This window comes from Mandrillus leucophaeus, unplaced genomic scaffold (assembly GCF_000951045.1).
Source record: "Mandrillus leucophaeus isolate KB7577 unplaced genomic scaffold, Mleu.le_1.0 Scaffold824, whole genome shotgun sequence".
Taxonomy (NCBI): domain Eukaryota; kingdom Metazoa; phylum Chordata; class Mammalia; order Primates; family Cercopithecidae; genus Mandrillus; species Mandrillus leucophaeus.
In genome coordinates this window covers 707,873-724,115 of record NW_012108964.1, presented here as the reverse complement: position 1 = coordinate 724,115, position 16,243 = coordinate 707,873, and the positions used below count along the sequence as shown (strand labels likewise).

Here is a 16,243-nt window from a genome sequence, read left to right as displayed (position 1 = left end):
AAAAAAAAAAAAAAAAAAAAAGGCTTAACAAGTAGCGTGCAAACAAGCAAGAGAGTGCAAGAGAGTATATGCAATAATATGTTAACAACAAAACAGTGGAGTTAGAGTACAGGAGGGGGCTACCAGGCTTTCCAATGATCAAAGACCCATGGCACTATCTCCACCAGGGAAAACAATTATTTCCACAGCTGTCTTTTCAAAGAATCCTTCTTTCCTCTCCTCTGTATCAGATTCCAGGCAGAAGTAATAACTATGATATATATCTCAGTATAAATGAGTTTCAGAAGCAGAGTCCCAAGCTAGAGAATTGGTCTCAGGCTGAGAAAATCATGTGTATCTGAAGCAATATGCCATATGTTTCCATCAGTGATGAGTTCTACTATTTTTTTCATCTAAATTATTATTTGTGTATTTGTACCTGTATAACAAAAAATTTTTATTCCACCTGGGGGTATAGTTTGGTGAGGTGATTTGTATTGACAAGAAAGAACATATAAAATCTGGGCTGTCCTAGAAAACTCAGGAATTTGGGTTACCATAATTTGGCTCAGAGGACAGATGGCATAAAATGACCAGGTGGGCTGACTGTTGCCTGTAATCCCAGCACTTTCAGAGACCAAGCCAAGGAGAATCGTTTGAGGTCAGAGGTTCAAGACCAGCCTGGGCAACATAGTGAGACCTTGTCTCAGCTAAAATTTTTTTTAAAATTTTAAAATTAGCTGGATGCTACATGCCTGTGGTCTGGCTATTTTGGAGACTCAGGTGGGAGGAATCACTTGAGATCATGAGCTATGATTGTGCTACTGTACTCCATCCAGCCTGGGCAACAGAGAGTGACCCTATCTTGAAAGGAGGAAAAGAAAGAAAAGTAAAGAAGGAAAGAGAGAGAAAAGAAAAAAAGAAAGAAACAGAAACAAGCTGTCCTCATTGTTTCCACATCATAGGTTCACAAATTTCCAACTTTCTGTATGAAAAGAAACAAAGCCAAATAGCCATAATGCAATGGCAACTCGGGGGTTTGAAATGGTGCTTCTCTCTTAGGCGGAACCTTCAACCTAACAGCCACGAACTGAAAGTCTGATAAGGGACAGAAGAAAAGGCACCTTTAGAGTTTCAACAGGCAGCAAACATCTTCTGTAAAGGGCCACAGTAAATATCTTAGGCCTTCTGGGATATATCATCTCTGTTGCAACTACTCAATTCTCCCCTCATGGCATGAAAGCAGCTGTGGATAATACATAAAGGGATGAGTGTGGCTGTGTTCCAATAAGACTTTCTATTTATGAATAGTAATATTTGAATTTCTTGTGATTTTTTTTTTTTTGAGACAAGGTCCCACTCTGTCACCCAGGCTGGAGTGCAATGGCACCATCTTGGTTCACTGCAACCTCTGCCTCCTGGGTTCAAGTGATCCTCCCACCTCAGCCTCCCGGGAAGCTGGGACTACAGGCATGCACCACCATGCCCGCCTAATTTTTGAATTTTTTTGTAAAGACAGAGTTTCTCCATGTTGTCCAGGCCGGTCTCGAACACCTGGACTCAAGTGATCTGCCCGCCATGGCCTCCCAAAGTGCTGGAACTACAGGTGTGAAACACTGCGCCCAGCCTGAATTTCATGTAATTTTTATGTGTCATGATATACCCTTCTTCTTTTGATTTTTTTCAAACATTAAAAAATTTTAAAATTATTCCTAGCTTACAGACCACACAAAAACAGGCAGTGGCTAAATTTGGCCAGTGGTTATTTTCTGACTCCTGACCTGAGCCAGTGAAGCACATGAGTAAATACTAAATCACATCTATTGATTTTCTAATTGCTCTTCAGGTCTTCCAGGTGGGAACAGCAGGCCTGTCCGTAACTGGACTATAGAAGTTGCAAATTACCCTGAAGAGACCCAAATGAAGGGAACCCATACACATACACATCGATCCTCTCCTTGGGACCTTAAACATTATTGCTTCACTCTCCTCTCACCAGGGGTACTATGAGTAGGGAAAGATAAAAAGTATCTGGACGCTTAAAGTTACTCTCATGCCTCTGGCATACAGAGCAGACTCTCAAACATCAAGTTCTGTGTACTTGTCTTAAAAAACACAAAGAAAAGTCCAAAGTCTGTGTTCCATTCTTCCACCAGGTTTGTGGAGAAAGGTGCTCCAGGAGACAGTGGGTGCTGGCAGCCCCAGACAGTGTAGATGAATACAGCCTCCATGGAGAAACAGAGCAATACCTATCAAAATTACAAATGCACACATGTTTTCACCCAGCAATTTCACATCTAGGAAACATTCTTATATATGTATACTTGTATACCTGAAAAAGAGATACACACATTTATTCATCATGGCATTCTTTGTAATAGTAAGTGTAGGAAAAATCCAAACGTCCATAAGTAGGAGACTACATAAATTATGGGATACCCATACAATGAAATACTCAGCATCTGTTAGGGTTTATGTTTATATGTGTGCGTGTGCGTGTGTACCCGATTCTTATTATTTGTGGTAGTTCTGTTCTATAAAGTTGCTCTGAACACTGAATTAGCAAATACTGAACCATTGCTCCTAAAGAAATTACAAGATTAGCTTCCTGTGAGCCTCTGTTTACAACATTTTCAACTGATCAATATGTAACCTCATTTTATGTACGTTTCTATTAAGAGACACATTATTTAATATACATTGCTGATTGTTAACACTGAGCTCACGGCCAGCAGCACTGTCACTCTGACTGAAGGAAGCTTATTTAATGCATGTCTTTTCTCCCTGAAGCACCTCACAGCCCTCTTGTGTTTCAGAACGCAGTGCAGCACTTCAGCATTGTATTTGGAGGCCATTTTAAACAGTGAAATTGACAACAAAAAGCACAAAAAGGTAACAAGCATGGCTCTAAACAGACTGTGAGGAGGACACTTGTTCACAGTATGGAAGCTGAAGCAGGAAGGCAGAGACTTACCTGATTTGACCTCAGCTGGAAACATGCACTTTGGGAGACTCAAACTTTTCACTACTCTGCCCATGGCTGTGAATGACTACAAACGTGTGCCAGTACTGACAGGAGGTTACAAATAAAGTTCAATGAGTAGGCAAATCTGCACATATGGAATCTATAAATAATGAGCATCCACCATACATACTTAGACACACACATGCACACAACACTTTTTTCCTCATGCCAAATGACCTCCATGATGTGTAAAAATACAAAAAATTAGCCAGCCATGATGGCGGGTGCTGGTAGTCCCGGCTATTCAGGAGGCTGAGGCAGTAGAATCGCTTGAACCAGGGGGGCGGAGGTTGCAGTGATCCAAGATTGCACTACTGCACTCCAGCCTGGGCAACAGAGCAAGACTCCATCTCAAAAGAAAAAAAAAGAAAAGAAAAAAAGAAAAGGTAAAATGGTACATATACTGTACCATACTTTATGTAAAATATAGGAAAATAATATATTTATTTACGTATCCATCAAATATCCTTGGAAGGGCAATGAATTACCTCTTGCGATGGTTAATATTGGGTGTCAACTTGATCAGATTAAAGGATGCAAAGTATTGTTCCTGGGTGTGTCTGTGAGGGTGTTGCCAAAGGAGGTTAACATTTTAGTCAGTGAACTGGGAGAGGCAGACCCAGTGGGTACCATCTAATCAGCTGCCAGTGTGGCCAGAATAAAAGCAGACAGAAGAAAGTGAGAAGACCAGACCGGCTGAGTCTCCCAGCCTACATCTTTCTCCCATGCTCGATCCTTCCTGCCCTAGAACATCAGACTCCAAGTTCTTCAGCTTTGGGACTGCTGGACCTTTGACTACAGACTGAAGGCTGCACTGTCGGCTTCTCTACTTTTGAGGTCTCAGAACTCGGACTGACTTCTTTGTCCCTCAGCTTGCAGGTGGTCTATTGTTCGATCTCACCTTGTGATCATGTGAGTCAATATTCCTTAATAAGGTCCTGTTTCTATATACATCTATCCTATTAGTTCCATCCCTCTAGAGAACCCTAACACTCCTCTGAACAACTGAAGGACAGAAATGGGAGGAAGACTTCATTGTATTCCCTTTCTCTTCTTGTCATGAAGCCAGTCCCTCCACAGTCACCACTCCACATCAGTCGTAAGAGAAAGCTGGTAGACTCAGTGAAATGACAATCTGTAATGTTTTTCCATTAGTCACCATGACTCCTTTCAAATGTATGTTATCACCATCCCTTTCAAAAAATAAACAGAGCAACAATTCCTGTGTTGATGTATTAAAGAACTATGGTGTGGTCATCACCAGATTTTAGTTACTAAGGGCCCCCAACCATTCCTTCCCTGAATATAGATTTTCTGTAAGTGGCAATGTCTATTTTAAAATTCTGTCTGGTCTTTTCCATTTGTGTGAATATCCGGAAAAAAAAACTTACTATGAAAAAAATACTAAATAGAAAGAACAAGAAAATCTGAATACCTGGTGGTCTCTAGAAGGAAGCAAAGAAAAATGGAGCTTGGGAATAAATAAGATTTTGACCCTTGAGAGTTGGATGGTGACAGTGCTCCCTAGCATAAGTGCACAGCAAAGCAGAGACACAGACTTGCTGAGAGAACTGTCTCCACTGGTTAAAGACAGAACAATGCAAAGGATGCTAGACATTCAAAGAAAATGAAACAGAGAATAAGTAATGCTTTCTAATCACCTACTGGAGAAAAGAAACATGCATAACGCTATTGCAATCATAATTGTATTACATCAGACCTTTGGAATGGTATCTGAGAAAAGCCAGTCTAGGCCAGGTGCAGTGGATCACGCCTATAATCCCAGCCCTTTGGGAGGCCAGAGTGGGCGGATCATGAGGTCAGGAGTTCAAGACCAGCCTGACCAACATCGTGAAACCCCGACTCTACTAAAATTACAAAAATTAACTTGGCATGGCAGTGCGTGCCTATAATCCCAGCTACTCAGGAGGCTGAGGCAGGAGAATCACTTGAACCCGGGAGGTGGAGGTTGCAGTGAGCCGAGATTGGGCCACTGTACTCCAGCTTTAGGAGAAAAGCCAGTCTAGAATCTATGGTTACTAAATTCATATATTGAAGACCCAATCCCCAGTACGATCGTATGTAAAGGTCATAAGATAGTATTACCTCTGAGATATGACTAGGTCATTGGAGTGGAGCCCTTGTGAATGGGATTAGCACCCTTGTAAAAAGAGACACAGAGAGGTGATCTCTGTTGCTATCCCATATGCCACATGAACTGCATTAAGATATTCATCTGCAAAGCAGGATGAGAACCCTCGCCAGAAACTGAATTGGCTGACAACTTGATCTCAGACTCCCCAGAACTGTGAGAATTACCTTTTTAATGTTTAAGCCACCTAGGCTATGGGTTTTTTGTTATAGCAGCACAGGCCAACTAAGACAAGGGTTGACTGTCTTGGTCGTGCTCCACCCACATGACAATGTTGAACTTTAGCTGAGGTCCTGGAAAAATATGAGCTCCTGCTCCTGGAAAACAGGAATAGTTTCTTTTCAATCTCCCATCCTTTTTTGTTCCAGGAAAGGGCTTATTGCAAAGACCAACTTTTCCCCAAAAGACTTAGATAAAACGTGTGGATGATCATCTTATTTACCTATTGACAAGGACAGACACAAACTCTCCCAATTCCCATTCTTCAGCTTATAGATAATTAACTGAACTATTTGTCCCCACTAACAAATCTGGACAAAATGCCCACTAATGCAGCCTGACCAAACTTTGGTCAGTCTTCTCTACTTTCCGACGGTCCCTGAACTTTGTCCCACTCTAATGCTTGTGTGAGCACTAAGAGCGTATACAGGAATGCAGACAAGACACCACTACTGCCAACAGCCTTTCCCTATAATCGACTGACTACATATGCAGAGAAACACTCCTGTTTAGTTGCTCACTCACAGCACCTACTCACGTGACTCTCCAACACCCAGCTCCTTCTAGCTGTGCTCTACTTCTCCAAGTAGTTGGGACATTCCCCTATTGCAACAGACTTCCATATACTGTCAGTCCTTACCTAAGTCCTGATTCTTTTCTTTTATTTGACCCTTTGGAAACATCTGTAGGTTGGCATACACTTGCTTCTGCAAATCTTCCATCTGCCCTCAGGCACCCAGCCCCTCCTACTGGCCAACCCAGTCTCCATCCCTCCCCAAACATACCCCAGGCTCCAGCCCTGCTTCGTAGCACCCTCACCAGAACCAGATTAGAGGGTAGGAGAGCTAAGCAGCATCTTAGGTCACCTAACTAAAAGCGGTACAAAATCTGCACTGAAAGAAGCCAGAAAAAGAAAAAAAATGCCTGTTAAGCCAAGTTTCCACTGACTAACTCTGAATGGTTCTTGCTTCTGGCAAAGCTGACTTGGTTCATGGTCGAGGGAACATTCTGACCAAAGATCTCTTTCTCTCTCTCTCTCTTTCTCTCTCTCTGTCTCTCTCTCACGGTCTCTCTCTCTCTCTCTCTCTCTGTCACGGTCTCTTTCTCTGTCACGGTCTCTCTCTCTCTCTCACTCTCTCTCTCTCTTTCTGTCTCTCCTGTGCTTTTGTACCATGCACACGCAAGTTGCATAGGGCTACTGCAGATTTCATCAGCAACCCGGGGCTTGGCCAACATGGAATTGACAGTTACAGCCAGCTACAATCCTGAACCCGATAATGCAGTGTTTTCCTAAAAATGAGGGATTTGTGTTACCTACATTACAAACCTTTAATTGTCCTCCCAAGAAATTGCTGGTTCGGAAATTAACAAAAGGAGGTTGAAGAAGAGAAAAGAAGGAAGAAAGAAAGGTGAGGGCGGGCCGGGGCGGCGGGGCAGTGGGGGGATAATTTGCTATAACAAAAGGCAATAAAGGGAAATTTTAAACACATGTCACATAGTACTTCATAATTATATCCACGAACATAATCTCTATCTTGGCCAAATGTGCATAACTACAGCTATCCACAAGAGATCCAATTCCAAACAAGTTTTAATGTTATAACTGGGTTATGGACTTGATTCCTTATTTTGCATATAAAACAACTATATGCATTGCTAATTTTTCAAAGGGTCTTTCTAAGTAAATATTGAATGAAAGTCAGTTTGAAGGGGCCCTGCAAGTCTCTGCCTAACAAGTTCTCCCACAGGCCTTCCTCATTGTTACTTCTAAGGCTTTGCACAGCAGGCAGCTCCGCCAAGAACAGGCGCCCCATCACCGTATAAATCTTCCAGAGCCTTCTAAAGCATCTGCCTTGGGGAAGCCATTGTTAAGCACTCCAGCTCCCACCAAAAAAACACCTCTCTGATCATCAACTTCATTAGAGGCAGGGCCACACAAATCAGCCCTTGATTGTTTTTAAATTGCTTTCTCTATGACTTTTCTCTCCAACTACCTGATGAACTCCACATTTCAACCTTTTTCTGTGTCCTTGACAGTATGTGGCTCTGTACTCTGTACATAGTAGAAGCTCAGTAGAAATTGGCTGATTGATTAATTGATTATGAAGGGGCCTGTAGATCAGGAGATAATCCACAAGAAAGAAGAAAAAATTCCACAACAGAACACTTGACATACACTTTACAATTTACCATGCACCTTCACAAACATGATTTTATCTTGAGTCCCTTAACAATTCTGAGAGCCAGACAGGACAGCAAATCTATTCCTTGATTATTACCATGGTAATTGAGTTTTAGAAAGTCTAAAGCAAAGTTGTGAAACTCATGCATAGCAGAACGGGGATAGAATCTCCACTCTAACTCTCAATGCTGGGTGCTATGTAAGCTGGAAGCCAAAACACGCAGCACTTATTGGTAAATGCATTTCTCTTTGAGAACTGACCACGAAGTCAGCAGCAGACCATTTGAGAAGACAGGAGGACATCTGACAAAGTAAATGTCAATGTTACACACAATGTCCCACCATCCCAACCTCGACTCCCACCTCTGCCATAGTACTGAGTGAATAACGTCCCCCTCCAAATTCGCATCAACCTAGGACACGCAATGTTATTTGGAAATAGGGTCTTACACATGTAAGTAGTTAAGAAATGTCATACTGGATTATACTGGGCCATAAATCCAATTATTGGTGCCCTCATAAGAACAAGAGAGAACATACAGAGATACACACAGAGAAGAAGGCCAGGTGTAGTGGTTCATGCCTATAATCCCAACACTTTGAGAAGCTGAAGTGGGAGGATCGCTCAAAGCCAGGAATTCAAGACCAACCTGGGAAACAGCAAGATCCCATCTCTACAATTTTTTTTTTAAATTAGCCAGGTGTGGTGGTGCACGTCTGCAATCCCATCTACTTGGGAGGCTACGGCTGGAGGATCCTTTGAGCCTGGGAGTTCGAGGCTGCAGTGAGCTATAATTGTGCCACTGCATTCCAGCCAGGGTAACAGAGCAAGATCCCATCTCTAAAAATAAAAAACAAAAATGAAAAGATAGACAGAGGCAGAGGTTTGTGTGGTACCGTTACAAATTCAGCAACTACCAGCATCTATGAGAGAGGCAAGGAAGAGATTCTCAGTCAGACTCTCCAGAGGAAGGCCCTGCCCATGCCTCAATTTCACACTTATAGCCACCAGAACCACCAGAGAATAAAAGCTCTTTGTTGAAGTCACCCAGTTTGTGGCAATTTGTTACAACAGCCCTAGGTAGCCAACAGTGCTAGAACTTCATACTTAAGAAATACCTCTGAATCTGTTTCCCTGAAGACATTACCGATGCTGACTGCACCCTCCAAAGGGCCCTATCCCACTCTTTTTTATTTAGCTCACCCAAATCTATCCTTTAAGAAGTAGTTCAGTGTCACTTTCTCCAGGAAACCTTATCCAGCCCCATCCCATCAGGAGAGGCCAGGAACCATTCACCATGCCCAGGCATATGCTTATGGTAGCACTTATCACACTGCATTGCGATACATGGTCTACACATCTGACTCCCCCACTAGATCCTGGTCTGTGCTGGGGAAGGTGTCCATGTCCCCCAGCGTTTTGCAGATGCTCATTACCTTCTTACGATGGCACATGGGACGTTGTGGAGCCGGGTTACAGTATCCGAGTAAATCTCCTTTTGTTTTCTACTTTTCCAGCCATGTCTCTGTCAAGTACCAGCTGGGTGATGACAGTTAATTACTTAATCTCTCTGCTGGCTTCTCTGCTAAATAGGGACAGTGACAACTCCTGCCTTCTCCAGGGCTTGTGAAGATGAAAGATCACTCATATATGTAAAGCATTTAGAACATGTGTGGAAAGTGCCTGATAAAAGCCAGCCACTATTTTTACCCTGCCCAGAACAGCAATGCTCCCTGGCTCCAGACCCAGTAATGGTTATAATGCCGAAAAGTAAGATACCACTTCAAGATATGTGAGGAAAGACTAGGAATAGCATTTAGGGAAGCAGGATTTTAATCTCAGGTCTGACCACTTTGGGCAAGTCATGGTACTCCTTTATTTTCACCTTTGTAATAAGAAGGGTTTAGATTAGATTGATTCCTCCCCAGCTAGACTCTAGGATATTTAGGGACTTGTGAAAGTGACACTCAGCTTCTCAAGCTACAGAATATTTCAGATCTAAAGGAAAGCACATATATGAAGAGTAATAACCCTGATGACACTAACCAAATGCCAGGCTTCTCTATGTGTAGAGGGAATTATCTTAATTCCACATAAAAATACTGTTTACTTAATATTGACTTGCGATTTTGGTCAGCGTTACTTACATTTTGCAAAAATCAAAGTATCAAAAAAAAAAAAAAAAAACCTAGGTAAAACTAAATCACCTTTTTTACTTAAAAGTGCTATTTCCCAAACAGATCATTTTTTCCCAAAGCATCTGGCCCATGGGTGAGAAGATAATAAAAGGGTGAAAAACTGAGAGTCTCAATAGACTGCGTGAACACTGAAGTCCCTTCTGTCTCTAACGCTCGAGGGATTACTGGAAATTTCTCTAAGGCAATTGACTATAACAATTTATTTCTCATTTAATTTTACTGCGTGGCCCCAAGGGAAAAATGTCTTCCAGGGGAAAAGAAATGTGAGATCCAAGTAAGGATTCTAAAGAGAAAAGCACGGGAAGAGAACATTTAAACAGCTAACAATGTCAAAACAGAAGATAGAAATGAATTTGGGTGTTGAAAACAACAACAACAACAGCAAAAGCCAAATGGGCTGAAGTAGAAATTGCAACAGTAGACCTTAGAAGTAATAATAGGCTCTTTGCTGCATTTGTAAGTAAATTTTGAGTTCCTATGAATGGGGTGGGAGCAGGGGTCATATGTGGTCAGGGTGTGGGAAATCAGGAACAAGTTTTCTGTGTTTACAGAAGCCAGCACTGGTGGTATTCAGGGCAGATGTGAATGTTCTTCTCAATCAGTTAACACTGGGATGTAAACTTGTCACAGCCCCTGGGAGCAGAGAAGCTGAGTAGGAACTGAGAGGCAAGCAGAATAAAGTGTTATAGCCTTCTCTTTTTTTTCTTTTTTTATTATACTTCATGTTCTAGGGTACATGTGCACAACGTGCAGGTTTGTTACATATGTATACATGTGCCATGTTGGTGTGCTGCACTCATTAACTTGTCATTTACATTAGGTATATCTCCTAATGCTATCCCTCCCCCCACCCCCCACAATAGGCCCCGGTGTGTGATGTTCCCCTTCCTGTGTCCAAGTGTTCTCATTGTTCAATTCCCACCTATGAGTGAGAACATTCAGTGTTTGATTTTCTGTTCTTGCGACAGTTTGTTGAGAATGATGGTTTCCAGCTGCATCCATGTCCCTACAAAGGACATGAACTCATCCTTTTTTATGGCTGCATAGTATTCCATGGTGTGTATGTGCCACATTTTCTTAATCCAGTCTGTCATTGATGGACATTTGGGTTGATTCCAAGTCTTTGCTAGTATGAATAATGCCGCAATAAAAAGAAACTACCATCAGAGTGAACAGGCAACCTACAGAATGGGAGAAAACTTTTGCAAACTACCCATCTGACAAAGGGCTAATATCCAGAACCTACAAAGAACTCAAACAAGTTTACAAGAAAAAAACAAAAACCCCATCAAAAAGTGTTATATCCTTCTGAGAATACAGGGTGCTAGTGGAGAGAGTATCAGTAATAATAATGCATGCAGAAAGTACTTTGAAAACAAAATACTAAACAAATATGACTTATGTCGGTTGGGCCTTATGATAAATCTATACATTAGATATTATTATTATTATTATTATTATTAGAGACAGTGTCTCACTCTGTTGCCCAGACTGGAGTGCAATGGCACATTCATAGCTCACTGCAGCCTCTGACTCCCAGACTCAAGCAATCCTCCAGCCTCTGCCTCCTGAGGAGCGGGGCTGTAGATATGCACCACCACACCTGGCTAATTAAAAAAAAATAAATTGTAGACACAGGGTCTCACTATGTTGCCCAAGCTGGGCTTGAACTCCTGGCCTCAAGTGTTCCTCTTGCCAGCCTCCCAAAGTTCCGGGTTTACAGATGTGAGCTATTACAACCACTCACCCAGAACAGCAGTGGTCCCTGACCCAGCAATGGCTTCAATGCCCAAAATTAAGACACCATTTCTCATTCTCCAGACAACATCTTTGTATATTCAGTCTCTCAATTCTTAGGTATGAGCCTGTACAAAAGAAAGTTGATTCATGTAATTACCAACATACACTCTTAAAGCCCCTGAGAAGCACTGGGGGTGACTTCCATGCTGTGTCCAATAGATCAAAATGCATAGTGGAAATCATATATTCACCTATAAATGTACACACAGTGTAACAAAAGCATCAACTATCACTTTCAAAAAGTGATGATTTTATTGCTTTTTCTGTTTACTGGTTTGCTTTTATATTATGCTCAATAAATTATAGAAAAATGATTTGATAAATAAATCATTGGTAGATCAAGGTTTTCAAAACCCAGGAAACAGCAGAGAAAAAAGTTTTCCATGGGGCCTTTGATAAAGAATGCAAACAGATGCTTCTTACTCTGAAATCCAAACACCTTCCCCACTGTAAATGTCCTTGCTGTTACTGGCAGCACCAGAGCTTGAGTAAAGGGGATTGTGCACCTGACTAGAGTGGCAAGGACCATCTTGAGTCTCTACAAATACAACATTAGCTTGAGTCCAGTCATCTCTGTTTGCCACTGTAAACCTTCCCTAGGAGCTCAGATGTAAGTGCAACATTCATTATTACAACGTGAGCAGACAGAAAATTAACCGGTGTACAAATAGCTAATTGTCAAGTGGCCATGAATCCCATTGTCTCTGACCATTAGCATAAGACACTAAATGGCTATTAAATGAAGGGAGTCAGATCTGATTGCTGGGTAATTTCAAGAAGTGAAAAAATAATTCTATTCTTTCTGCTAATAGACACTCTCCCAATGGGAAGCACAATTCCAGTAGCCATAGGGTTCCGAGGTTACATAAAAGCTGGTGTAGGCCAACTGTCCTGTGGCTTAAGATTTTCTGAGAGGAATGTGCCTAGGAAATTGGTATCCTCCTCCCTCACTCCTGCGGCCTCCATCTGGTAAAATCCATTCATGCCCCCAAGCTCCAGCTCAAATGCCAGCTCTTCAGGAACACCTTCCCTGACCAGAGCCCCTTGGCATGATCCACTTGCTTTTTATCTTCATGGTTCTTTGTGCAAGACGTTAATAAACACGTACGCTGTGATATTACACCTACTCTTTATACAATGTCAATCTCCGATACTACATTATGAATTTCTTTAAGGCAACACTGCATCTCGTTTATCTGTTTCCTCAGTGCTTGCAGATTATGCTTGGCAAGTCACAGTACACCTCCTATCTACCATTTCATTTAATGTTCACCATAGTCCAGTGAGGAAAGTAAAATATAATGATTATGGCCTGCCTGATTGAGAAAACCGGGGCTCCAAGAGATCATTTATTTGCCCACGGTCCTACAGCTAAGGGCTAAAAAAAACTAGACTCAGTTCCGGCTCTTAGCAGCTTGCAAAGTTTTCATGACATCTTTTGCTTCCAATAAGCTCTAAAGGCTGCTTCACCAAGGCAGTAAAGACAGATCCACAGTGTTCCAGATTAGTCTGTGTATGAACAGCTCATTTTGTGACACCAAGAGGCATGCTTAGAATTTGTTAAAAACACCAGCCCTGATGCTCACAACCTTTGCTCACAGGCAGTTCTCTTGCTCCTTCTTTTTTTCCCCTGTGAAAAATACACAAAAATTTCCCCTGTGAAGATTTTGTAAAGTTTCTTCAACGATCATATATTAATTTTTAATGAGAAAAGAAAAGCGTCATCTACATGGCAGCAGAAAGAAAACAAGATCACAAGCCCACGGATGGTGTGGGGTATAAATTCTACGCCTGCAGCCTCCTCTTAACTCAAAGGGCGAGGAATTTCTGTGTTTAATCCGCAGTGTTTATCAGAAGGAGCCTCTGCAGCTGGTGGATACGAATATTCTACTCATTAGGAAAAGTAACCCCTACCGGGAGGAAGGAATGTTTATTTCATCAGCCTTTGCCTTGGCCTGGCTGAAATAAGCCCTTTGCTCTGACTTGACACCCTCAAAGCGACTTTATAATTGTCATTTGTCTTCCCAAGCAAATGTTCCTTCAGAGAAAGGGATCAAGAAGCCTGGGTATTTTTATTTGCAAGATATGCACACTCTTCATTATAAATTAACAAACAAGGCATTCTGTTTTACACACCAGAGGAAAAATGAAGTATGTAAAAAGTGAAGTATCTAATATTTCTAACAGATTTGCCCCTGAGGTCTGTCTTCTTAATACTTCATCGTGTTGTGGTCCTGCCTCCCTCACCCAGCCTTGCTCTCTGCCCCGCAACCTCTGTGTATTCTCCCTGTTTATGGTCCCAGTGCCATGTCATCAGAAACTCCTCCAACACTATATGGGCACATTCTGGCAGAAAAAAAAAAAACTCTCTATATATTATAATATCTGTAATATTTAATGAGAACTATTTCTACTCACTCAGCTTTTCTACGAATCTGGACTAGACAACAATTGCTACACCTGCAAAGTTCTCAGTACACAGAACAAATCATCTGAGGATATCACATGGCATCAGATACTCACATTTTCTGACCGGAGCCTCTTGGCAGGACACCCTCCATCCCTGGGGTGAAGCATGTAATACAGTCGGACTTTGCTTGCATGTTTTCGACTCTGAGAAGGAAAAGCAGAAGCAGATACTGTAAAAGAGAAGCCATTTCAAATCCTTTGAAACCTAGCCAGTGCCCGCAAATGCAAAAAGAAATGTATTTTCAGTAGAAGACACTTCTGCATACTCCTGTGAGGGATGTAGGATGTAGTTTCAGATAGGTTAAGTGGCTTGCCCCAAGTTCTAAAGCCAATGTAATTTCAAGATGAGAAAACACAGTAATGAAGAAGGTGAGGCATTGAAATCATTTAGCCAAGGGTGGATAATATACTATATTTAATTTTCCTCAAAAATAAAAACAAATAAGCAAAGGAAATAACATAAGGATCAATTGTGATGAGAAGAGGCACAGTGATCTCTCTCACGACTGCTGCCCTACCCTCAGGGTCTGGGGACAATGCCTCCCTGGGGGCCTGGTACACCTCACCCCCAATAGAAGCCTTTTCTCACGGCTCTCCCACACACAGGCTTCATTAATAAGCTATCAAAAGGGATGGGATTCTCTAAGGTCAGATATCATAAGCAAACTAAAGACAATTGTATGTCAGTCTGCGGACTGACCATAGCCTAAGTTACCTGCCAGCAGATGATGCAGTTGAGCAAATAGAGACCCGTGTTCTTCAGAATTAGCAAGATTGTTGATTTCTGGCTATACTGACTGGTCCATGCCCAGCATGGAGAAACTGATGCTTTCTTTGTTCCCTATTTCCTCTACTTTGCTCAACTGAGAGTTTCATCCCGGATTCCCATCACGTTTAAAGAATACAGCAGTTCTAATTTCATGTTTCTACCCGAGGCAGAATGGAAATGTGAAAAGAACACGAAGAGTCATCAGACATTCAGAATCTGGGTTCCAGCTCTACCACTTCCTAGCTGTGTGATATTAGGCCAGTCTCTTACTGGAATGTGTTTATATCAAAATGAGTCTCATTTTCTCCATGTACAAAATGAATACCACAATATTTGCTGGAGTGTCATAAGAATCAAATGAGACTTTGCTTATGAAAAATTGCAATCTGCATAATATTAAACATTTCTCGCTGTTGACTGCATCACCTCTCGAATCTATTGTTCCCTAATTCCAACACGCCTTCCTTTTCCTTTACTCAGAGGTTACTTCCTTCTTTTCCAGGCTTTTGTTCCACTATGACTTTATTTACAGTTGCATCCTAGCCCATCTCCTGGATGTTGGTTTACTTTTGTGAATCAGCCATGAAGGCAAAGTGATGTTCAGAGAACACACAGCAGGTTGCATCTTGTTTACAGGATAAATTGTAAATCCTTCCTGTCCATTTTCTTCATTCATCACTTTCTTAATTCCTGTATTGTGCCTGGAGCAAGAAGACCTGCTTTTAGACAATTCCTGAACACTTTTAAGGCCTTTAAATGGGTTTAAAAGTGACAATGAAACATGAAAAATTTTTACAGATGTGTAAAAGTACTGAAATGTGACTTGGAAATATATTGTCAACACTTACAGCACCATTTCTAGGTTACATAGTAGGTTTTAATCAAAGGTCATCTGGAGGTTTTTTCTCTTTTTTTTGTCTAGAAGATTTCTTAAGAGAAACAGACATGTTGATGTATGTCAGATGAGTCAACATTATTATGCGGCTTCTACATGTTTTTGAAAATGACCGTGCAGGCTTATATTTTTCTCTTTGCAAATAAATTTGCAGCTTACTAACATCTGTACATATTTTTTGCCGTTTTGCTGAGGTTATTTTAGAGGTAAGGAAGGAGTCATCATTATATTGGGACTACTACTGCAGTCAAAAGAATAAAAAGGAACATTTAAACTGCAAGATGACTGTGGACAGAGCCTGAGCTGGTGAAAAAGCACACAGATGATAATGGGTGGAAAAACAAGTGGGAACAATGTGAGCTCAAATGTGGCTAAAGTGGATTTTCAATTTTGCATTTGTTACCATAGAAGAGCTTCTTTTCACATTCCCTGCATTATCCATCTCCTAAAGCTCTGGATTTCCAGAGAATGAAATTATGGCAAAACTGGAAATCTCATCACGCGGCCTGGTTTGTGGCTGTTTTGTCTTCTTTCTTTTTCCCCCCCCTCTTAAT

At 41.5% G+C, this 16,243-nt stretch overlaps 1 protein-coding gene across 2 annotated transcripts in view; it reads right to left on the bottom strand.

The window, feature by feature from the left end:
* ZMAT4 (zinc finger, matrin-type 4) overlaps positions 1-16,243 on the bottom strand; it is a 413,388-nt gene that overhangs the window by 241,203 nt on the left and 155,942 nt on the right. For both annotated transcript variants that reach the window (XM_011968037.1, XM_011968036.1), the window contains exon 3: positions 14,080-14,169. In XM_011968037.1, coding sequence (XP_011823427.1) covers positions 14,080-14,169 — 90 coding nt within the window. The remainder of the gene's footprint in view (positions 1-14,079; positions 14,170-16,243) is intronic.